Source organism: Manacus vitellinus, unplaced genomic scaffold (assembly GCF_001715985.3).
Source record: "Manacus vitellinus isolate BGI_N305 unplaced genomic scaffold, ASM171598v3 scaffold_14_pilon, whole genome shotgun sequence".
Taxonomy (NCBI): Eukaryota; Metazoa; Chordata; class Aves; order Passeriformes; family Pipridae; genus Manacus; species Manacus vitellinus.
Window position 1 is genome coordinate 10,282,949 of NW_021939063.1, and position 24,780 is coordinate 10,307,728.

General features: G+C 43.6%; 2 protein-coding genes across 3 annotated transcripts; one reads left to right on the top strand and one right to left on the bottom strand.

The window, feature by feature from the left end:
- The first annotated feature begins 20 nt into the window (after positions 1-20).
- Positions 21-12,559, top strand: XPC (XPC complex subunit, DNA damage recognition and repair factor). Its single transcript, XM_008925282.4, is given in 17 exon segments — positions 21-84; positions 87-107; positions 678-870; positions 1,705-1,838; positions 2,630-2,753; positions 3,578-3,662; positions 4,163-4,320; positions 4,529-4,649; positions 4,849-4,938; positions 5,354-6,286; positions 6,744-6,904; positions 7,145-7,226; positions 7,671-7,805; positions 8,306-8,475; positions 8,692-8,785; positions 9,334-9,423; positions 10,057-12,559. Coding segments are annotated over 17 exon segments (2,868 nt in total). The 3' UTR covers positions 10,270-12,559.
- Positions 12,560-12,915: 356 nt separating this feature from the next.
- Positions 12,916-23,827, bottom strand: TMEM43 (transmembrane protein 43). 2 transcript variants are annotated; one of them, XM_008925283.3, is made up of 12 exons: positions 23,789-23,827; positions 22,958-23,107; positions 21,855-21,989; positions 21,471-21,565; positions 20,590-20,639; positions 18,873-18,942; positions 18,168-18,238; positions 17,881-18,002; positions 17,193-17,267; positions 17,010-17,111; positions 15,430-15,547; positions 12,916-14,465 (listed from the first exon to the last, which is right to left on the bottom strand). In XM_008925283.3, exons 1-12 carry the CDS (start codon positions 23,798-23,800, stop codon positions 14,263-14,265), a joined length of 1,203 nt encoding a protein of 400 aa, XP_008923531.2. In that variant the 5' UTR covers positions 23,801-23,827; the 3' UTR covers positions 12,916-14,262. The 2 variants fall into 2 exon arrangements, with proteins under 2 accessions (XP_008923531.2, XP_029814157.1); XM_029958297.1 differs by having other exon boundaries at positions 22,958-23,110.
- Between the last annotated feature and the right edge of the window lie 953 nt (positions 23,828-24,780).

A 24,780-nucleotide genomic window follows, 5' to 3' on the forward strand; every position in this document is an offset into this window, starting at 1 on the left:
CGGGACCTGCGGGGAGCGCCATGGCCAGGAAGCGCAAAGCATCGCCCCGGCCCGCGGCTGCCAGAAAGAGACGCTCCGGGGGGCTGCGGAGGAGGAAGAGGAGGAGGGTGAGTGCGGCACAGAGGCCGTGTCGGGGCGGGCCGGGCGCTGGGCCATCGCCGCGGGTTGGGGCCGCTCCAGGCCGGGGTGGGCAGCGGGGGAGCTCGTGAGGGAAGGGCAGTCACCGCAGGCTGGAGCCGTGGGTGGGGATCGCGGTGGATCGGCGGTGTTACCAGTGCCAGGGGCGCACAGAAATCGGGGGTTTAACCCGCGTGTGCCGCGGGCCCCGCACGCTGCCCCAGGAGCGCTCACAAAGGCTGAGCGAGCCGGGGGGTTTGTCTCGCCTCACGGCTTCACAAAGTAATAAGTTCTTGTGAGTGGCGAGCACGATGCTTGGTTTTCAGCCTACCCCATCGGTAAGACTAAGAATCTTTAAGTGCCTCTTGTGCATTGCGTTATTATAAATATTTTCTTTAAGTCTCGTTGTTCAGATCTTACCTATTTGTTCACAAACTCAGCATTGCGAGTGCTCAGTTCTGTAGCTGCCTCTAATGAGGTCCACGGAGATATTTTTTCTGGTTGCCATGGAGATGAAACTTCATCCTTTAACGTATTTTCCCTTCTTCTCTCCTGTGCAGATGATTTTGAAGAGGAAAAACCCAGTACAAAAAAGAACTCAAAAGCTCCAGCTAGGAAAAAGGAAGAAGGTTGTGATAATGGAGTTTCCAACTCAGCAAAAACTTCAAAACAAACAGGGGCAAAATCACAAACAAAAGAAAATAAAAGGAACGGTAGAAATAAAGAGAACTGTAACAAAGAGGAAATGTGCAGGTAAGTTTACTTATCATTCTAGTCTGTGGGAGCTTTCTCTTCATCTGATTTCTTTAGGGCCTGGTTCTGTGTATGTGAGCAGTGTAGAGTCAGTCCTGAGGAAGATGGGCTGCATGGGAAGGAAATTTGTGAGCCTTTCCGAATTCGGTCATTTAAATATAAAATTTTATTTCATTTGTTTTAGTTTTCACATGGGACCAGGGATGTTTTATGGAATCCAGCATGAATAAATGCTGTCCTGAGATTTGGATGATAGGCAGAAATCTTTAAACATATAATTCTCTGGTGGTTTTTTTTTTTAATATGAATATAATATCAGCACAGTCTGCATGTGTAGATTGCTATAGCAAATATATTAATAAAAAGAAATTAAACTGATTGGTCTCGTTTCAGTGGACACCCAGAGCCTTGGACGTTATTGTAGGGAAACAGAAACAGCTCCAATTTCAGTACACAGTAAGAATAAATGATTCAGTGAACCATTTCTCCAAGGACTGGTTTGTACAAGCTGTTCTAAAGGATGGAACCTTCTGTAGGTTCAGGCGTGGCTCAGGTTTAGGTTTTTTCCGTCCTAAACATCCATGCAGAATCAGAACCTAAGTTTGCACTGGAAACATGTTATTCCATTGAGCCTGTGGTTATTTATGGCAGAGATAGTTTGCTCTACAGAGAAGATTTCTGTGATTTAATTGTCAGATACTCAGTCTGTTGTTGTTGATGCAGAGGTCATGCTCCATTTATTTCCCTATTTTTAGTGTCTTCTTTCTCTGTTCTGCTTAAATAAACAAGCACCTACATTTCATGGTGCTGAAGCTGTTTTGATAATTTTAACAGTGACTCATCAAAGCCCCCTCAGAAGGAGATGAAGTTGAAGAAAGAATCACCTGTTAAAAAAGAGATGAGTGAAGACAATACTGACAATGATGATGATGATGATGAAAGTGAAGATGAATGGGAGGATGTGGAAGGTAGCAATTGCATGTTTATTAATTTTTAAAAAAATATTTTTTTAATAATTTGATTTTTGAACCATTTCTCATTTGGACTCAGATAAATGCTTATACTCTGTATACTTAAAGTGTGTTCCATCTGTATATCTGTATCTAAAAGCTCATATCTCACAATGCTTTTAGAAAGGTTCCAAAGAAGAAAAAGAGCCACACAGTTGCTGACCTTTTGGCTTACATTAAAATCATGCTGCCATGCACAAAGCACTTTCTCAGCTGCTTGTGTTGGCTGATGCTGAGCAGCTAAGGATGAGTCAGTTTGAAGATTCAAAACTGTGAATTCCCAGTAAAGAAGAGTGAAGATGAAACCAACTGAGCTGTTTGATTACATGGCCATCAACAAACTATGTTAAGAATCATGATGATCATAATCTTCTTATTTTGCTGCTACACATTTATGCCTTCTAAAGTGAAGAGCTGTCAGGTTTTTTCTTTGGTATTTTACAAGTACCCTTGAAGTCACATCTGCTCCATTCACCTTTCTCCTGACTGAGTTTGCCTGTGACAGTCACTAGGCATTAAACTGTTGTGAGCTGATTCTTCTACAGCAGGTGACTGGCATCCAACAGTTATTTGAAATAACTGAGCACACACACTGTTACGGAAAGTCTGGGAGCTGGTAATTACTAGGAATGTTCAGTTTATAGACTGAGTACTTGAGAAGGAAAATGTAGGTTCTTATCCCATTATCAGTCCTCTCTGGGGGTCTGTTCCATGCTTACTTATAATTTATTAATATTTTATTTTTTCAGAGCTCCAGGAACCTGCCACAGATAAGTTTGAAGAAGCTGCTGTTCTTCCAGCAGTGGGGCTGCCAAGCAAACCTGTGGAGATAGAGATTGAAACCCCAGAGCAGATGAAGAAAAGAGAGAGGAGGTAAGAACAAGGAGGCAGTGGAGGGCTGGTAAAGGATGAAGTTAAAAGTATGCTAAGTCTTAGCTGTCACTGACTTGCCGTGTTCTGGGTGAAAGTCCCCACTTTGTGCAGACGGTTCAGTTGGAATGATGCAGGGTCAAGGGACAGAGAGCAGTCTACACTTTGACAATTTTACCAAAAATCTGCAATAGAAGTTGGCAGGAATAGAAACTTCTCAGCTTCCTTGAAAATCAAGCATGTAACCTCACTGTGCTTTATTCTAAATCAAGGGACAGCAGTAGATCTGCAAGGAGAGCTGTGGGTGACTGGCATTTTGTTTCTGCAAATGTCTTAACAGCTCAGATGGAAGCTTCTGTGTGCCAATACCTGAGGTGTGAATAGGTGGGTCAAATGAATGCCCTTGGCATCTGGGAGCATTAACCCAAGGAAGGCTGACTTTGGGTGGTGGCTGGAGGCCTGATGATGAGAAAACCATTTTTCCTGGAATCTGAATGGAATGCCAGCAGTAGTCTAAAAGTCAGACAATTCAGTTAAATTTAGTATGGAGCTGTCCAAAACCTTTGATAAGAAACTGAAGGCACATGAAGTTAGGTAGAATTTAGACCATCTGAATATACCAAGCTCTCAGTAGTCAGGAGCATGGAGTTCACAGTCATATGCATCCTTCTTGCCTATTCACATAGCCAGTAACTAAACTTTTCTGTAAGTGTGCCCGGAAGATTCTCTGGGATGGATTCTCTTTGTGAACTGAGCCAGTTCAGGTGTCTGGAAAGGCAGGTCCACAGAAATCCCACAGCATGCATCTCTTTTGTAATCTTCTGCAGAGAAAAAAGGAAAGCCGAGTTTGAAGCGTATCTTCGGAGGATGATGAAACGTTTCAGCAAGGAGGTTCGTGAGGACACACATAAGGTATTTGTCACAGAGAACCCTGGCAGAGAAAAAGATGAGCATAAAGATTGCTGAAGTGATTTGTAATAAAGAAGATGCTTAGTTTTGACCGAATAATGTGGGGCCGTGGCTAGAAATGAAAAAATAAAAAGGCTGTAGTCCTGACAAATGATTGTTAGACTCCTCCTAAATTGTGAGCTGGAAACATCAGTGTCTGCATTAGTAAAACTCTAGCTTAAACCATATGCAAGTAGGATGTATATCTCTCCGTTGAGGGAGATCTTTTCATTCTATGAGGGTTAAACTGCCAGTCATGTAGAGCAGGAGACACTGACAGGGACTTCAAGGCTTTCCTGTCTTCTGAAGACAGCGCTGTTTCCACCCTGTGAATGCTTGGGAGGTTTCATTTTTGCCTGTCTCTGTTAGAAGAAGCAGTGAAGTGTTCCTTATCTTTACCATGGACAAAAGTTCCACTAAAGAAGGTCTTTTGAGAACTCACTGTAAAAACTTTTCTCTCTCAGGTTCACCTCCTGTGTTTGTTAGCGAATGGTTTCTATCGGAACAGGATCTGCAGTCAGCCAGATCTCCTCGCCATCGGTCTGTCCGTCATCCCCACCCGCTTCACCACAGTGCCCGCAGGCAAAGTGGACCTGATCTACCTTTCCAACTTGGTGAAATGGTAAAACTTTTCTAGAAATCATGCTGTCATAGAATGTAGAGCAAGAGTTCAGGGAGAGGGGTAACTAGTTACCAGTTTTCAGTGATTTTTTTTTTTTGATTTTAAATACACGGGAGAGAGTCTGTCCTTTTTCCAGAAAAGGGTCAACTCTGAAGTTTAGGAATACAGTCACAAACACTAGACAATAAGTAGGTGTCTCATATTTCAGGTTTATTGGAACCTTCACTGTTAATGATGAGCTTTCCACTGAAAAAGGAGAGCCCCTTCAGTCGACCTTGGAGAGGCGCTTTGCCATCTATGCTGCACAGGATGATGAGGAGTTGGTTCATGTAAGAGACTGGGAAGTGCAGGGTTGGTTGCTGAGTTTGGATGCTGGATCAGTGCTGTATGTCAGGTCATACACAAAGTGGTTGTGAGGGTTGGATTTGGAGAAAATAGATTGGTCATGTAGGTGATTCTGTGGCTTTTTATTTTGTTGTATTTTTATCTGGAGTGCTGTGATTAAATTAAATTTAAATTGCTTTGCAGATATTTTTAATTATTCTGCGAGCATTACAGCTGCTGTGTCGCCTCGTGCTGTCTTTTCAGCCTATTCCTCTCAAGGATACAAGACCAAAGGTAGTTTCTGCTGTTTGTGTGGAATAAAGAATAGATCACTGATTTAGTAGGATTAAAGAAACTCTGGCTGTTGCAACTTGAAATGCATCACTTACTGCATGAACCAGTGTTCTAGCTATAGTGCAAAAAAATGCAAACCCTGAATTTTTAGTTTTCTCCTTTAAAGAAGCCACACATTTTTGTGTTTCAGCAAAGACATGCTTCAGTGCTTTTAAATTTCTTTAAAACTTAGCAAACACTTGCTGCATGATTACACCTCTCTTCAGCCATTTGCCTGAAGTTTTCAAGCCCCTAAGACATGCCATTTGACTGTGCCTGCCAACCTTTGGTCTGCATGAACCTTGGGCTGATTTCAGTCTTTTTTTTAACATTCTTAGCCATGGTGATAAAAGTGACCTAGCCTGTTTCTTTGCAGGGAAGGAGCTCATCCAAGAGGCAGTCTCTCAGCAACACCTCTGAGGGACAGGAGAGTTCTGCCACAACACCCAAAGCTGGGGCAAAAAAATGCCCCTGCAAAAAAGCCAAGCAGGATGAGAAATCCTCAGAGAGCGAAGAAGACATCAAGGAGCCAAAGAAAGCCAAAACTGCTCAGACCAAAGGCGCTCACAAGTCAAAGCTGGCTAAAGGCAACCAGGAACAGAAGGAATCAAGTAATGAGAGCAGTTTAGCAGAAAAAGATGTGCCAGTCAGGCCCAAGAATGATCGGCGGAGACGAGTGGCCTCCAAAGTGTGTTACAAGGAAGAGAGTGAAAGTGATGAGGGCAGTGTTTCAGACTTTGAGGTTTCAGAGGAGGAGAGTGATCTCTCTGATGAGGATTTTGAAACTGTCTCTAAAAGGCGGAGGAGCTCACTGGCCTCCCAGAAGGCAAAGATGACTACTCTAAAAAGCCCTAAAACTGAGACTTCAGAATCAAGGCTGTCAAAAAATTCGTGTGGATCTGAGCCTAAGCCAGCAAAAAGTACAGCTCCAGCCTTGCCTGCAGGACAGAAAAAGAGAAACAAAATCATTTCTAGTGATGAGGATGATGGACAACAGGAGGTGAGGAAAGCGACAGGCACAGACCAGTGGCTGGAGGTTTTCCTTAACCGTGAGGACAAATGGGTTTGTGTAGACTGTGTTCATGGCAACGTTGGCCAGCCCCAGCTGTGCTTCACACATGCCACAAAGCCCCTTTTCTACGTTGTGGGGTTTGACAATGATGGGAGCGTCAGGGATGTGACACAGAGGTATGATCCAGTGTGGATGACTGCAACAAGGAAGATCCGTGTGGACCCTGAGTGGTGGGAAGAGACACTGCAGCCCTATGAAAGTCCCAATGTGGAAAGGGACAGAAAGGAAGAAACTGAGGTAAATGGCAACAGGTTGTTCAGAACATTTAGTGCCAGGAGTTCAGTCCTTGGATTCTCATGCAGGGAAAAATCATTAGGAATCTTTCCCTGAGGAAGGTTTGTATTTGAGCTTGAAATGTTGAGATGGAGGATGTTTTAAGGGGGATATACAATGGTAGATTAAAATAATATTGATTAGACTCTGTTCAGAGAAATTTGCTTAGTAAAAGTACTGCACATCTGATGCTGGAAACATAACAATGTAGTTCTGTACAGTTTAGCATTACCCTGCTCAGAGTCGTTGAAATACAAAGATCTGAGTACACATATCTTCGTACCTATTGGCAACAAGAATGCTTTGGTTTGTTGGCTCATCTGATTAAGTTTCTGGTGGTTTTTTTTTCCTTTGGTCCGTACTATAGTCATAGTAGTTCAATAGAGTTGGGAAATCACTCTCCTTTGTATGATTCCTACAGTTTCAAGTTAAGCTTCAAGATCAGCCTCTACCAACAGCAATTGGAGAGTACAAAAACCACCCTCTCTATGCACTGAAGAGGCACCTCTTGAAATACCAGGCGATCTATCCTGAGTCAGCTGCTATCCTGGGGTACTGCAGGGGAGAGGCTGTCTACTCCAGGTGAGTTGTGCATGTGTTGTCACCTGTGTCTGTGACATTTGTGATAAATTGAAGAGCTAATTTGCATGATGGTATCAGCAGTAGTCTTGGTCCACATGCACAGACAGGTGAGGCATTTCGCTGCTCAGACAGCATTTGCCTATCACTTAGATACAGTTTTTCTACTACTCCTGAGATTTTGGAAGATCTCTTATAGATCACTTCACTATTCTTATGTTTGCTTCTTTCTGGCCTTCCTAGAGACTGTGTACACACTCTGCACTCCAGGGACACTTGGCTGAAGAAAGCTCGGGTGGTGAGGATTGGAGAAGTGCCTTACAAGGTAAGAGGGTTTGACTTCCTCCTGTGCAATACACCTGCCCCCTGAAGCTCAGGCTCAGTTCTCTTTTGGTTTTTGTTTTCTCTTTGTCAGCAGATTTCTCACTTGCTTGCCTGGCTTTTGGTAGCTGCACTGTGAATCTGTCCATCTCCTGTGCCTGTAGTTCCTACATACTACCCAAAGCCTAGCTTTCTCTTCTTCCCACCCTGAGGGTATCTGGCAGAACTGCTCCCTTTTCATCTTCAAAGACATCCTAGTGTTTTATGTGCACTGCTGATGTGCACGTACAAGGTGCCGTGGGCTATCATTTATAGGCAGTGGATACTGAATCTAGGAAATAGCATTTCTGCTCTTTCAGAACCTCCTCCTTTGATGTCCTAGGAAAATCTGAAATCACTGTCAGCTTGTTGTTAGGTGGTGTTACAGGCTTGGTCGTTGTATTTGCAGATGGTGAAGGGATTTTCCAACCAGGCGAGGAAGGCGCGCCTCATGGAGCCGGCAAACCGGGACCGAGAGGACCTGGCGCTGTTCGGCCACTGGCAGACAGAGGAGTATCAGCCTCCTATAGCAGTGGATGGGAAGGTAGCTGGGAATGCAGAGGGCTGGTGTTAAAAGAAGTGTTTTGTATGGAACTCTGGACTTTATTTTTCCAGAAGTTGCATATTTCAGATGTGAGATCAGTCAGTAACGTCTGGATTCAGGATTAAGAGTTCTCAGCTAACTGCACTCAGGAGAAAATGGGCAAAACTTTAGAGACCTTTCTCTCCTGAGTACAGGTAGTGAGTGCTGGCAGTGCACTGCTGGAGTTGTAATTTTGTTGATCTGATTTTCTTAGACCATATTTGCTTTGCTAATTCTCTGCATTACAGCCTGAGTAACAAGACCTGGGCAGAGGACATAGCTAGGAGATAACCATGCAGCTAAAATCTAGGCTTATGCTTTATCATGTGCATATTAATTGAATACTAGAGTGGAATGCAGGAGATCAGAAGGAAGGGAGGGCCCCTGAGTTGCACCAGGGATTTTCACCTCCCTTCAAAAAGCAGGAATATCACCATCTGTCTTTAATTTTGCAATAACAGGTTCCTCGGAATGAGTACGGAAATGTCTATCTCTTCCTGCCATCCATGTTACCCGTTGGCTGTGTGCAGCTGAAACTTCCAAACCTGAACAGAGTGGCACGAAAGCTGAACATTGACTGTGTTCAAGCCATCACTGGATTTGATTTTCATGGCGGCTACTCACACCCAGTGTACGTGAAGCTGCTTTGTTGCAGCTGCCAGATGTTGATGTCCTGCAGAAGCTGTATACCCCGTGTTAAAGAGTGCATGTGACCAGTTACACACTTAGATCTTTTGAGACAGGCAGTTCTGTCAGTGTTCAGTAGCTTTGGGTTGGCTGGGTCAGCAGGTATTTGTCCCGTTTCTTTCTTCTCGTAGCTGACAGAGGATTGTGTTCTCCTTCCTAGTACCGATGGCTACGTGGTGTGTGAGGAGTACAAAGATGTTCTCATTGCTGCCTGGGAGAATGAACAAGCAGAAATAGAAAAGAAGGAGAAGGAGGTGAGAGTTATTTTTGCAGCTTCCTTATTGTTACTTGTATTAAGTGAATTTCATTGAAACTGTGGACAATCAAACAGGGTGGGCTGTGTAAGCGACAAACACAGAGCGCAGTGACTGTGAGGGGCTTGGTGCATCCCCCGAGAGCCCCAGGTTGGACTTGCTGTCCAGACGGCAGTGGGATACAGTACAAGTGTGTAGCAATATCTGCATACTCTGGAATAGTTTTCCATGTCTGCTGGGAAACAAAAATGAGGAATACACAGGTAAGAATAAAGTTTTGGAGGTAGTTCTGGTGTAATTTGCACAATCAGTGTGTACATTAGAAAGTGACTGTAATTTGTGTATTTAGCAGGTAATTGGACACAAATACATTTTACATTTAAGAATCTATTTGCCTGTAATCTTTTTCTGTGACACATTTAAGTTGGTGTTGGTTTTTTTTGTTGGCAGTTTAAAAAAAAATCTTCAGACTTTGGTCTTCTGTGGGCACAAATACATCAAAACTCATAATAGTAAATTTTTTTCTTTTCAACAACAATCCCCCACAGAAGCGTGAGAAGAGAGCTCTGGGAAACTGGAAGCTGCTGACAAAAGGACTTCTCATCAGAGAGAAACTGAAGAAACGCTACTCCATCAAGGTATTCTGCATTTCTGTTAGTGATTTCTTTTTCAGGATGTTATCTTTCTACCAATAGATGTTTTTCCAGTCTTTCCAATATGTTATGTTTCCAACTGTAGACTAGAATTTCCAGAGTATAGTTGCTCAAAAATCTTTGTCTTTCCCACTGGTAGCATGTGACTAGCACCTAGTCAAAAAAACTACACCAGAAATTCGATGTAGTCATGTCCATCAAAGATTCATTATTGTTTAACAAGAGATTATTGCTTCCCAAAGCATCATTTTTTGGTATTGTATTTTGACATACCCCCTTCCTAGATTTATTCCTCCAAGCCAAGCATGTAGCTAATGGGATGAGATTGGGATACTTTTTTGTTATGAAGTCAGGTATTTTAGTTCTTAATCTTCTCCCCAGTGAGAAAAGTGAAAAGCCTGATCTTTTTCTAGCAGGTTTGGTTTTATTTATCCATCATTAAAAACATTTTGGTTGTGTTGAAGGAATGTTTGATGTCCAGAAATAGCCCCAAACCGGAACAACCAACTTCAGTAAGGTCACTCAGTGTCACTGGGACAGATGACAAGCCCTTTTAGAAGGGGGAGGTTATGAGTGTTTCCTAGAACAACTTAACGTTTTCATGCCTGTTTTTTCTAGACTGAGCCATCAGCACCTGAGACAGAGAAAGGGGCGGGATTCTCTTCTGATGAAGAAGGAGCTCCGAGCTCAGAGAGCGCAGTGGGGAATGTGGCTATTTCTTGGCCCCAAAATCGCCAGTTAGAGAAAAAAGAAGAAGAGAAAAAGACCAGAAAGAGCAAGCGAGAAAGGAAAGGTGAAGAAGCACAGTTGTTCCCTTTTGAGAAATTGTGATTAGAGCAAGCTTTTTCCTTGCTATTTCCAGATGCAAGAACATTAGTCACAGTAAAAGTATCCTTTGCCAGTTAGGGACTTAGTCTTCCTGGGCACTTGTGTTTCTGAGCTGTCAGGGACCACCCTCACTCAGTATCCAGTTTCCTTTGATAGAGGTAATTAGATTCTTCCTTTTATCCTTAGGCTTAGGAGCAGCAGACATGCAGTTACACCTTCTGAGAAGATCACTTTGCGGCTTGAAGGGTTTTCTTCTCCTTTGTATTGCTCAGCTCCTATTATTCAGTTTCCAGAAGTACTTCTTTCATTAGCACCCTCTTTTCCCATTTTTACTCCTTTTCATTTTTCCCTGCTTGCTCAGAATTAAAGCATCCAGCTGCTCTTTAACTGTCTGTGGAGAGCTGTCCAAAGGACTGCTGATACCTGCTTTGATCCATAGCTTATCCAAATCCATGGTGAGAGTTCTTGCCTTTCTGTCTCATAATCACAGAAGGAGATATACTTCCTCTAAGGTCAAAAGAAATAGCCAATCAGGAATTGGAGGAATCAAAATTTACTTTGTAAAGAATAGTTGTATTTTGGGAACTTGGATTTGGCTTTTCAGTCTACTGTCTTCCTTTATGTTCAGAAATCTTGTGCTTTGGAAGGTAAAAGCCCTGTCCTCATTTCAAACTTAAGATTCAGTATGCCTTCTTAAGTAATTTGAATATATACATATTTGCTTCTGTTTCTTACCAAGATCCTGTTCTGAAGCAAAACATGTAAAACTGGCTGAATGTCACTGTCAGAAACAAAATTCACTGAAACCATAGAATTCTTGTTATTCAGTACCATAGCATTAAAAAACTGTTGAGAGAGGAATGTAAAATCTACACAAGCTTTTCCTGCACTTTGTAGTAGAAATACTGATCTGTCTTTTGCAGTATTATATATCTAAATTCCACTGATACTGTCTCTGCAAAAGTAGAGAGGAAAACAGTTTAGTCATTGCTGGACATTGTCACATAGAAAAGATTGAAATGCCAGAAAATGGCTTACATGTAATTATGTTCAGAAAAAAAAAATCTATTTTTGTACTGTATTTGTAGATCAAATTAAAGTTTGAAAAAAAGAATCTGTTGTCTGTTACACCTCCCCTCTGGCCAGCTTGCTGTTCTGTAAGCAGCTGTTTCCCTGGAAGGACCGTGGTTAAGAACTGTAATATCCTGGGTCCCAGGATAGCCCAGAACCAGCTGCTTGTGAATTGTTCTCATGTTAAGGGTCTTCATTCTCAGTGTTCAGTTTTTGCTACCAAATTCCAAATAAATAAAGACCAACCTAAGCTGGAGGCTTGGGGAGTAGATCTGACGTGTACATAAAGCTTCAAGAAGTCTGTATCTTGCAGGAACAGGTAATACTGCAGTGGGCCCAGAGGGTGTATTTCCTTCTGAGTTAGTGTGGACACAGGATACACCCTGAGATGAGTGTGCTCAGTGTGGGGCCCATGTCCAGCTTCTGCTGGTATTGGTAGCTGTTCATCAGCTTAAATCAGGAGCTGGTATCAGCTGTACCAAAGCAACTCTGTGCTGCCTCACTTGGGACACAGCAGGGATACACAAAGCTGTGAGTCTAGGAATTACTTATATCAGCTGGAAAAGAGACAAGAACATTTTCAGATGGCAGGATCCTGCTTAGCAGCCATGTGGACAGCTGGTGCTCCCAGCCTAAGCATGGGAAAGATGAAAGAGTAAATGTGCTTCAGGCTGTTCCTATAGAAACACTGTTTATGTACGTGCAGTGAAAGTGAGTCTTGGCTTCACCAGAGCACCTGTCATGTGGAATGTGAAGTTCTTGTCTGTGAAAGGAATCTTAATTTACTGTGTATTATTCTGGTGCACATGCTGGGATGCAAGACAAAAGTACTTTACACTGCTGAAGGGACAGGTAACCCCTCAGTCTCTTTAGAAATACAATAGGCTGTTGCAGTCAGGTTGAACCATCATATTTTTCAAATAATCTTGCAGAGGCAAGGAGGTGACTGATTTCAGTAGTCAGTAACGGTGAGTAAAACCATGGCAGACTGGCACCAGCAGTACACAAACCAGAGAGCAGCTGTGCTGTCATTAGCAACTTGCTTCCCAAAATGGGGAAGTATTTGCAGGACAAACAAAACACACCTGTGCATTTATCTCAACCAACAACAGAAAACTAGTTCATGTGGAAGCTGCAAACTAATCCGCACGAACCTGGACACTATTCCTGGACATAAAATGTACAATACTTACATTTAATAAAAAAGAATCCTACAGACCAACCTTTTGAAAACCGTATTTTATTAAATATACAAAAGCTCAGCACTTCTGTAGAAAATTGTATCTTCATCTCTAATTTGGTAATGCTGGCTAGCGTCCTGCATCATGGGCAAAACAGCAGCATTCCAACCCATTTCTCTCCCCAGTGGAGCGCAGTTCCTAACTGGTGGAGCACAAGTTGGTGTTGGTGAGCAGCAGGAAGACGCTGCAGTACCGCTAACACGGGCCAGCTGCATGCATGAGGCCACATCCCCTCCCTGTCCTTTCACACACTGCTCCTGCTTTTACCGGCAGAACTGAGACACGAGACTGAACTGAAATACCAAAAGAATTAAAGTAATCAAGACTAATAAAGTAATTACGACTTCTCAAAACATTTATGATTTGTAACTCATTTCTCTGTCAGTACCATTTCTAGCAAATATTTGCTTTTATGTATGTTCAAGTCAAGTTCTTTTGGTACAGAGAACACTCTTCTGATGGTCATAAATAGATTTCATAAATGAAGACATTATTTTTGTACAGAATTGTATATACTTAGAGAAACCCCTGAAACACTGTAGTGCAGGAGGGCCCATCTGGAAGCCAGACTCCATCCTGGTGGAGAGACTTTAAACAGTACAAGAGTGTCTCCAGTCTTGAGTACTGGTTACAACAGAAATATGTAAACATGAGCCATCACAACACTACAAGAAGGCATTCCTCTAACATGATACAAAGCTCTTAATTTAGGCTACTAAAATCTATGAAAACTAGTTAGGCAAAACATTTCCATTATTTAATTTCATGGAGTATGTTCATTGTCCTTACTAAGTGAAATTCAAAAGAAACAGTATACACAGCAAAAAAACCCCAAATATTTTAAAGACTATATATTCAATTATAAAAGCTGATGTTGTTTCAAGGCAGCAGGTTGTTTATTTACAGGTTAGTGACCTCAGAGCATCCCCTTAAGTGCGATTTGAAGTTAAATTTTTGAAATACTTATGCAATGGTATAGTCTGGGCTATCATTTTGGATGCTTAATCAAGAACAACTTCAGAGACTTTTAAAAGGTTGGGGGAAATCAATGCCTCTTAATAAATTCGCCCGACCTCAGAGCACTGCTAACCTGGCCAGTCATTATACTGAGTTACTTTGAAAATCCTCAGTCCAGAAGCACATGGTTTACATGAGTATTGGGTGGAATTTGCCTAAGCAACTTTCCCTTTAAACACACACACTGCCAAATGCATCAGCCAAAGGAATGTACCTGACTGTGCTACTAGAAAAGGCAGCAGAGGGAGGGTTTTCAGGGACAGGTAGACACACGTATTTCCTAAGGATACCTAACCATGGTCCATAGGATCCAGCTGGCACCTTCTCCAAAACACACCCACACCTGTCAGTGAGGACTTGCCAGTTCTCAAATCAGGGGAATTACTAAGCAGTAAGAGGCACAAAGCTGCTTGTTCACTAACTTATCATCAACACAGACACTCCAAACTGCTTTTTTCCCCCAAGTTGATGTCACTGACTTCCTACAAACACCATCCTATAGTCCCATGGATAACGTGTATCAACAGTCCCGTTCAAGCCCCCTCCCCAGCTCTTGGTGCTCGCTGCTGAGCTGTGATTTGCTGGAAGCACAGTGCAAGAGCCAGGACAGAAATGCACTTGAGAAGTTTCTAACTAGGATTCAGCTCAAGACCCGACCACCTCCTTCTCACTGCTGCTTCTTGGGTGGAACACGAGATCTCGCCACCACGACGGGAACCACGGCGAGCAGCGCGATGAGCAGAGCCCAGAGGGGGCGGTAGAAGAGCCACCCCACGGAGATGGTCAGGAGTGACAGCGAAGTGGCCACGCAGAAGGCAAACGCTTTTAATCCAATGTTAACCAGATCCCTCACAACAGGAAACCAGTCCACTGCAGAGAGAATTAAACATGGGATAAAGCAGCTGACAGGATGACAGTTTAAAAGAAAGTCTCGTTTGTGCCTAGGACCTGCACACTAACTAATGCAATCAAAAGACAGACTCGAGCTATTTATCATGAGCACTGGGTAAGGCATTCCAGGCATCCTCAAGGCACTTGATAATTAAGCAGCAGCTAAATATATAAGGCAAGGCTATCGTGATCTCTTCAGACAGGAGATAATCCAAAATGAAGTCTGAAGACTTGTCCAAGGCTTGAGAGGCAGAGGAGATGAATAGCCTTGTAGCCATGGAACAAGTCTAGGGCAACTGATACAAGATGCTAGCACGAAAATTAATTTCAGGTAACAGTAGATCTTGCAGCAGCATGTATATGGATAAACAGATCAGAAAAAAAAGTTGCCAGCTACAAAGCAAATGATAGCTTTGATGTCTGAAGTTTATACAAGTTTGAGGCATCGTCCTGCTTTTCTGTTTTTATTCCAGCATTTTTATAGGTTAAAAAGATAAACAAAAACTTTCTTTGCTGTTGTTTACAATGGCGTAGAATAACCAGACACGAAGACATATTTCCATACAACTACTGACTAGGACCTGTTGGGGGGGACCAGCTGTATGTGGGTGCAGAAAGTCATTGTCTTGCAGCACCTTTTGAAAAAACCAGCCCAACATGTGCTTTGGCTTCTGATTTTGGTAAGCACTGCACTTGGATCTTCTGAGACTGGCAACAGATATTTGCATGGGATATTTTTAGTGTTCACAAAGCAACCAGATGGTTTTGGGATCCTGTTTACCCGCAGTTGCCTACAGTGACTTTCAGATCAAATCAAATCTGAGTTCAAACCAGATTCCTTCTGGTCTCCAAACTAATTAACTGCATATGGGAGCAAAAGAAGACTCTCTAGAGGTTACAATCCTATTTGTAGATCATTTTACCTTTCTGTAAAAAATCTTACCTAATGTGTAAAAGATTCGAGTCATTAGGCTGATGCCTACAAACATTGAGAGCCAGCCTGCTGCACGGAGGGCCCAGGTCTTCATGGTGTTACTCTGATGCTCCTTCTGAAACACCTCCTGAAAGCAAACATCATGACATGAAGCCTGTTCCTCAATTTCTTTCCAGATCCTCTTAATTCCAGTATATTATGAGCAAATCAGAGCCAACAGCATTTTAGGAGTACAATTTCTCTTGTGGAAAGTACATTGCAGCTCATTCCACAGGGTTTTGTTTGTGCAGTGTGGCAGTGCACTGCAATAGATTGCACAGTGCAGCACGAGGGAAACTGAATTTTTTCCTGAATTAAGAGCCTAACAAGCACCATTTGACACTAACCACAGGCAGAGAGCACACAGGTTTTGCTGCAGTCGGATACATTCAACATTACGGTGGAAAACAAGATACTAATAAGTGACTGTACTGAAGACAGAAGGATCTGACTTCACTGTGCTCAGAGGAAGACAGAAAAGGCAATACTATCCACTGATGGCTGAAGGAAAGGTGTGTGAAAGAGAGCAAGCAGGAGGAAGGGAAGAAAAGATAAAAGGTATTTCTGCATTTCATCAGGCAAAGCAAAGCATCTATCTGCAAGACTTCTAAGATTTTTTTCAAAATGGGCTGTATGACCTTCTGGCTCTAGAAAATGTTCACATGAAGACGGCTGGGACATAATAAAGCACTAAATCAGTGTATGACTGACTGATTACTTGTACATACAACTACTCTACAAATTATTCACTTGTAGTGAGTTAATTTTCAACAAACTAGAATTCTTTCTAATGAAGATTCAAAGCTCACAGCAGAGAGGGGATTCTAGTGCTACTTTCAAGTCAAAACAAAAGCCCTTTTAACTGTTTTTGGGAGCTCCTGTAAACTCTTGACATCTGGGGTTTTTTTTGCAGCAAGGCATGATACAATCATTAATGGAAACAAACCTACTAAAAGGAGTAAATGAACCACCAAATTGCTGGAGCATGCAGGATTTACTGGAGCATAATGCTCTGCCTGAAGGTTCTTTCTCAGCCACAATTGCAATAAACACTTCAAACAAGCCTGAAGTCCTGTTATTAGGAGCTGAAGAGAGAATACCTCCTATGGTTTATTTAATTAAAGCCCGATTTTTACTATTGTTATACGACACCTTTTCAAAAGCACGTGCATGAATGTATAAGCAGGAAACTACGAAGGAGCAAATAAAAGCAAAATGAGAAGATGCAGAAACAGTCTTTAAAGCAAAGGATGTTCAAAAGCATCACAAGAGGATTAAAAAAAAAACCCAGGAATTATTATAGCCAAATTATGGACTGTTACTGGCCAAAGCTTGGTATTTTCTGCAACACACAGAATGTGCAGGAACCTGGAAGGCAAAGACAGGCTACAGCATGTTGTTCTAGAAAAAGGAGGGAGAAAAGCCAATGTTTACATTGAGTATCTGCTCCATTAGAGCAGGCCTGAAGAAGAATGAGAGCTTGCTCCTCTGCTGCTTCTGCACTACCATCTCCAGTTTTAACCCTTCACTAGTACAGTGTAGTATCTCACCTCCACAGAGAGATCCCCAGGGTACAGGATCTCCAGGACGTCTCCAGACTTGGTGTGATATGGAACCAGCTGATCACCTCGCTGGCGAGCAATCACAGTCACCTTGGAACAAAGGGAAAAGTATTTACTCGTTACTGAGTTGGGAACAGAGTTTACAAAACACAAAAACAGCTGAAGATTCACCTTATCAGCAGAGCCCAAATGGGGATCATCTCCACTTAGACCTGCATAGAAGAACGAGACACGAAGGTCTCCCACCTACAAACAAGAAAAGAATGGAAGTCAAGAAAGATTGTTTCACAAAGGAGAATCACAGGAAAGACAAGTGAGCATGGGAACACCCTTTATGTAGTAACACTTCTTCTGAATGTTTATGTCAAACCAGAGGATATCCAGAATGATTTCCAAGCTGTACTTTTTCAGGGCTAGTTGACAGCCGGAACAGGAGAGCTCAAAAGCTGTGTTGCAATGCCCCCTCTGATTTAGCTGCAGGAGCACATTAACACCAATTATATGCTTTGTTCATCGCTAGTCATTTCATCTTTTGGCAGAGCAGATCAGGCAGCACAAGCTGACAACAAGCCATTTCATTGTACTGCTTTCAGCAAGGCAGAGGTAGAAACCACCTCCCAGCACCATTCCATGTCTTTCCATTTAAAAGCATGGCAGACTCAAGAAAACAGAAGACAAAGAAGCAGGATCAGAAGCTTCCTGCAAGAGAAGAACTCATGCTGAAGGACTGCACTAAGGGAGTCATCCTGTGTGATGGTCTGCACTCCATTTTCTATATCTTTAAATAGAAATGGGACATGCCTCACTTTCTTTTTCACCTAAGAGTAATCACTGCTTTGGTTTATCTTTCTTGTCTTACTTCTGGACGCCTGGGGTTCTCACTGTGATAAAAGTAATCTCCTCCTCGGGTAACATCAGCATGTGGATCCTCAAGGTTTGCCAAGCTCAACTGCTTGAAGTTGTCAATTTTATCCACGAGACCTAATGAGAACAAAGCATCACGCTGAGGCCCAGTGTCTAACCTGGAACAGCCAATTTGCTGGCTGGCTTCCCCATTATCACTGGACACGACGGCTACGGTGAAAAGAACCAAAGTCCACTGCTGATGCAACAGCAGACACAAAGCCAGGACAGAGCAATCCTTACCCTTAGAAAGGACAAAGCTGCCGACCTGGACGTTAGGAGAAACAGCAGTGAAAGACTCCACAGCCATGGCACTGAGGAACAGAGAGAGTCCCTGATTAGTCCCAGAATCAAACTCTTATTTTACAGTATGTAATATACGGCACAGAAAAGGTATTATGGTAAACTTCAGGAGAATGGCCAGCAAGCTAAAACTCAGCAATAAAAATGGCACATTATAGTGTAACTAAAATGCTGCAGATGAGAGATATAAGAAACAAATTCTATATGGCAATTGCCATAAACAAGCCTGTGAGCTTATGCACACTGATTTAGAAAAGGCAGCATGCAAGTGGCATGACAAGCTCAGGGGACATCTGCTATTCTAACCCTCTACTTGTAAAAAGAAAGAATTACCAATAGACTGCACTAAAGGACAATAAAAGCCAGAAAGGAACCCATTCAAGTTCTCCTCCACAGAGACCCCAAGGTCCATGGGTAATTTAACAATAGCTTGATGCCCAGCCATTACCAATGGACAGCTTAATTCTGGTCCCACCAGGCAGCTCTGAACTGCTCTCTAATTTCTTTATGCCTTCATTCTCCCAACTACCAAAAGAACAGCAGTTTCCATCTACTTCACTGTGTTATGAAATTAGTCATTTAGCTTTCATCTGTGATCAGATCCAGTGACAGACTCCAGAGGGACTGTGCCAGGTGAAACATTACCTTGGGTTTTTGTGTCCAATTTCTTTATCAAAGTTTCTGCTGTTCACAACTTCCGATTTCCACTCTGTATCTAAACAGAATGATATGAAGGTTGAGGAAGAGACACTTGGATCTGAGTTACTGAAGACACCTCTTAATCAATTAATCAGCTCTAAGTCACACTTCCAGTAATACTGTTTACATCAAGGTATGTATGTGATAGTCTGTACTGATACTTAGATCCATCCTCCTAGATCCCTATTAGGGAATGGTGGGATTTAGGGAAAAAAAATAAATGTTAGGGATAAAATTGTAACTCAACTTTGCTCAGCTTTGCTGCTGGTATCTTCCATGATCAAGCTTTGATTCCTGGCTCCACACTTTGGGAATAACCTGGTTTTGTGAGGAAGGGCTGTGAGTTCTGCTGAAACCAGCTGGAAAGAGTGGCAGAGAGAAACCACCATGTACGGACTGTAAGCCCAACCCCAGCCCTCACTAAAGGGAGTGAGGGTAACCTGTGGTGATAACAAGGGGCAGAGGGCAAAGGGACAGGAGTCTGGAGTGAACTCGATCCTGGAAAAGGGCGAGAGCAAATGTGTTTTGCCAACACCGACTCAGTAATTAATTTATTATCAATTAAAAAAAATATTTAAGTTAATTTTCCCCAGTCAAGTCTGTTTTGCCCACAATGGCAACTGGAAAGCCATCTCCCTATCTTTATTTCAACCTACAAGCTCTCTAATTCCTGTTCTTCCCAGTCTCTTCTCCAGTACCCCTGAGGAGGAAAGCAGGCAAGCAGCTGTGTGGGTCCTTGGCTGCCAGCCAAGCCTAACCCACCACAGCTAATAATACACAGACATTCACTGGACAGAATCCATCAGTCTTGAGAGGGCAGCTGGTTTTTTAAATGGCATTTCTTTTTGTTCCCTGTCAGCCTATAAGGCTGTTTTTCACAGCTCGCAACCACTAGCTTTGCTCCTTATGTACCTCCATGCAGCAGAGTCCAAGGTTTCACTGAGCTGGGTAGTTTTACATGATCACACCCAGAAACTGCTGCACGCCCACGTTACACATCCATGAGCTTTAATCAGAGATAAATGAAGCACAGAGACCAATCTCCAATATGATGACTCAGAGTATTTTCCAGCCCCTGGGCAGATCAGAATATCACGCTCAGTTCTGCTCCTGCCAAAAAAGCCTTTGACAAAAGCCACAGTGCACATCAGAAGGTGCTGGTGGTTTTCATTACCTGGTACCAACACATAAACAAGTTTTCAAAAGGCTCCCTTACAGGAGGCAGCAGCTACACTGCTCTTTCCTGTCTATTCTATGCTGCTCACAGCTGATAAATGCCCAGTTACTCCATGTCTGAAGCGTAATCTCAGGTGTAGCTTTGAACAAACTTCCATCTCTGCCCATTTCCTGTCACTGGGGGCCTTGTGAGTCCTACCTCTGGAGCCTTCTATCCCTGGATGCTGCTCTGAACCTTTAGCAGTTCCAGGACAAGACTCAGGTTTTCTGCAGTACTTTCTGCTAACAGCACATCTCCTTTCACCTCAGTTAGCTCAAGAAAGGAGGTTCTGCCGCTTGTTTAGGTATCAGAACTTTTGTTTATTTCTTCACATTCCTTTCCTTGCTTTCCCAAGAAGAAAATTCAGGTTTTACCAAAAATAAAATACACACACAAAAGCCCAAAGTTACATGCATAAAAAAAGGTACTTTCCGTTGATCAACTTACTGTATGAATACTTTGTCTCTTTCTTAATCTCACCATTCTCTTCATATTCCCTGTAGACAAAAGGGGTTGGGATGAGAACCAAAACAGTGCACACACACCCCTGCTCAGGGCAGAATACACTTTACAAATGAAATGAACAGACAGATCACTGACAACACAAACTTATCTTCACACATAACTTAACTCTTCTCTCAACTACAGGCTCTGAAGACAAGGAGAAAACTACACACAAATGCTGAACAGTCACAACCTGTTTATTCCCATGTTTCCAACAAGGAGGTGTTGACTAGATCAATGAGGAACAACTAGTATTAAAGACAGTGAGCTGACCTAAATCAAATGTTTTACAGATGTTGCACCATAAGCAAGCTAAAACTGAGAAATTGTTTTTCAAACCTTCACAACCTCTGACTTTTTTTGTGACATGAAAGACATCTGGAACACGAATTCTGTGCAGTCAGACCTACCTAAGAGCTAATAACTTTCATACTACTGTCAGTGGAATTATTAGTAATAGCAGAAACATTTTCCCTATTTGGTTTGCAACTACGAGCAAACATCTCATTAGTTTTGTTAATTGCCTTGAAAAGGTACAAAGACTGCAATATTGCCTATGATGAGCTAACCCAAGTGTTTCTCAAACAACTAAAATTTCCAGTTTACTTTCAAATCTAGAAATTAATGTTGTTTTTTTATTATTAAGGTATCAGAGTCTTATAAAAATCAAGAAATCGTGTCTCGGTTTAGTTAAGAACTTCAATTTGCACACATTTAAAGTACTAAAGAAATTAAGAGATTGAATGAAGTTACAAAAAAATTGTGAGGGGATCCTGTTAATACAACAGTTTTATAAAGAACTTCTAAAGATTACTTTCACTTACTTGGAATCTTCATATTCTACCCACTGGTACATTTCCACGTTACGCTTAAGTTTGACAGCCTGGATGGAAAGCCCGTAGCTGGGGTCAAACAAGGGCTGTGGAAAAGTTAAAGAAAACACCAGTCAGTAGAAATGCTGTACCTCACAAATTCAAACACTGTACTTTTACTATCAAACCCATTTACATACCTCCCTGGACACAGTTAGCTCTATGTTACACACATTTGAATACAGGATGAAGTTTGGGTGGTAGCTGGCAATGCTTACAGAGGAGGAGAAAAGCTACACATCTCTTCTGGATATCAAACATAACTTTAATTGGCAAAGACTTTTCCTTCCCTCCAAAGCTGAAATACTCATATCTTCAAGGTACTATTTCATTTACCTTAGATGTACTCAGAGCACCAGACAAGTGCACCAGTCTCCCTTCATTCTGCTGTGAGATACTGTGGATGGTATCAAGAGGGACCACAAGAGAAAGTCCCTCATCAAGAGATTTGGCTGTCCTTAACGCTCGTCCCTGCAATCAAGAAAACCAAAATCAACTTGTGGAGAATCAATGGCACAGCAGTGTTTTGTGAAAAAGGTTAGAAGACAACTAAACTGAGGACCACAAGGAATGCCTGTGTATTCAGCCTCAAGGCATATTTTCAAAACACACTTGTACTTCTCCACTCTCTCTGTGTCTGACACAGTTTGAGGCAGTATTTCTTCCCCACACAGCGGGACCATTACCATTGACCAAGCTTCTCAAACATAAATTATTCCTACAATGGTCCAAAGCTCTTCACCTCTTTTGTTCATAGTTCATGAATAACTGCAAAAATGATGCAAATTATGGTCCCTTTTCCACAGACCCAGGAGACTTCCTGGCAGCAGTTTCCCCTGCCTTACCATGATGTCATGGTGTGCTTTTTTCTGCAAAGTCATCAAAAGTGGGAGTAGTTCTTTTTCCTCGTATAGAGGTACAAAAGGAAGTCTTAGGTGAAAATTCACAAAATTATGCTCCCCCACTCCAAAACTGCCAAAGCCTGTATGTTTGCAATGGTAAGGTACTAGGATTCCCTGCTTATTCTTTTTTTCAACCTAAAACCAAGATATAAAATAACACTGAGAATAAATTAGTAAATAACACTCCTGGTTTTGCAACATGGGGTATGAATTCCTTTAGCACAATTGTAACAACACTAGAAATTAGGGCCTTTTGTTATCCCAAGAAAAGAGAGAAGGCTGGAATGTGGCTGGCTCATGCAATTCCCTTACAATAATACCACAGACTGTTTCTGCATCAGTCTCTCATCTTCTGTCTCACCACACACGGCCACTGTCTCTACTACACTCAGTTCTACAGAAATACTACCTGTGGCCCTGTGATTTCACTCTTCTCTTATATCCCAAGCATAAGCACCAGGTTGTCCAAACATAAATTCTTCTTCTCATGGATGAAGTAATAAAGCTGTGTACAAACACTGACAATATTTCACTTACTTCATTGGTAAAAAGAAGGTAGAAAGCCAAAAGAAATGTCACAAGTCCCATCAGCATGCCACCAGAAGTCTCGCTGAGCCTCTCCAGGAACCCCGGTTTGGACTCACTTGTGATTTTAACATGCTCTTTTCTGCTGCCAGTGTCAGAGAACTGTTGGAGATAAACCAAAAATGCAATATTGGTGTGAAAGGGGAAAGCATTCCGTTTCAAAACAAGTCTGTTTGCTTTGTTAATACGACTGCTCTAAAGAGTAGCACCTCTTGCCTCGGATCAAAATTTTCCCACACTCATTAAACGACTCATCACACTTTTGAAATCAGAAATACAATCAATAAATAAAACTCCAGCCTGATGGAAAAAACCGATTTCTTTCACAGTGGTTCAAGCTTTCTCCAGTTTGTCTCTAGGTTCTGTATTTGGTGTCCACGCCCTGCATTCAGGCCGTGACAAACTGAGTAACAGTTCTGAATTCCAGACCAGCTAAAACATCGCTATAAATAACAAGTTACACTTCACCTCACCAGCGACAGAGCGCCCGCATACTTCAAAATAATTACATCCAGGGCAACAAAACCCGATAGCTTAAAACAAAACCGCTGCTGCCGTCCTGTGAGAGCCCAGGGGTTTATCTGTGTGTAGGCGGGCTGCGGGGGATTGCCAAGATGCAGCTTTAGATCAGAACACGCAAGCAGCCAAAGCAGGGGATGGGGCTTCTCTTCGTCTCCTCTGGAGATGCCCGGGGGCTGTGACCCGTCCAGGCCTCTGGCCCCAGCCAGGGCACCTCGTGGGGGGAACGGACCGGCCCGGGCGGCCGGTGCGAGCAGCACTTACGTTCCTCGACATCTTGAGCCTGTTGATCCCCCCGGGTAGCACAACACAGGACCACACAAGAGCGCACACCACCGCGCGCCTCCCCCGCAGGGTCTCCCCCCCCGAGCGCTCCCCGTCCGCAGCGGCGCACGCCGGGACGCGTAGTTCCGCCGCGGCCGGGAAGGCCTTTCCTCTCTCCCTGCCTCTCTCCCTGCCTCCCTCCCTCCTATCCGCGGGGCGGGCGGGAGCTGTAGTGCGGCGCGGCGGGCCTGGCGGAGCCGCAGCTCCTCCTCAGGAGGTGCGTCAGCGGCCGCGGCGGCAGCGAAGGCGCTTCCGGAGGCGGGAGGTCGCGGCGTGGAGCGGCGGCTGCCGAGCGGGCCCGGTGCGGGCCGTGCTGGAGCGGCGGAGCGGCGGGCCAAGCGCGGCGGCTGCGGGGAGGCCGGCGGCTCCGCCATGTCCTAGCGCAGCAGAAGGGCGCGCGTTGCTCCCATGTCACCTCCGCCGGGACGGGCTCGCCCTGAGGCGCCGGGGCGGGTGGGGCGCCGAGGGGTGACCGCTCCGCCGTGAGGGGAAGGCGCGGCGGAGGGGAAGGGGCAGCGCGGCGCTCCGACCCCTTCCCGGCGGAGGGCGGGAAGCGCGGCGGGGCCATGAGGCGGGGAGGGCGCCGAGCCCCGGGCGCGGGCTGGGAAGGGCCGGAGCGCGGCGGGAGAGCCCCGCAGGGACCGGATTTTGCTGCGGAGTGCGGGCGGCTCCCTGTCCTGCGATGGCACCCGCCCGCAGGGGTTAAAGTTACCGCTTTTGGCTTAGCTTAATGGCCAGAGGTGTCGCGTTTTGCCTTCTTAAGGAAAACGCGGTAGGTGGACGGGGGGGGGCAGAGCGCGAGCTTTGTGTGTCTGTATCGTGTTGTACGGGTTGTGGTGTTTATAAGGCTGGACCATTTCTTACAATGGGAGATATATATCCATATTTTTCTGTATATATATATAGGTATATATGTATACATCCATATATAT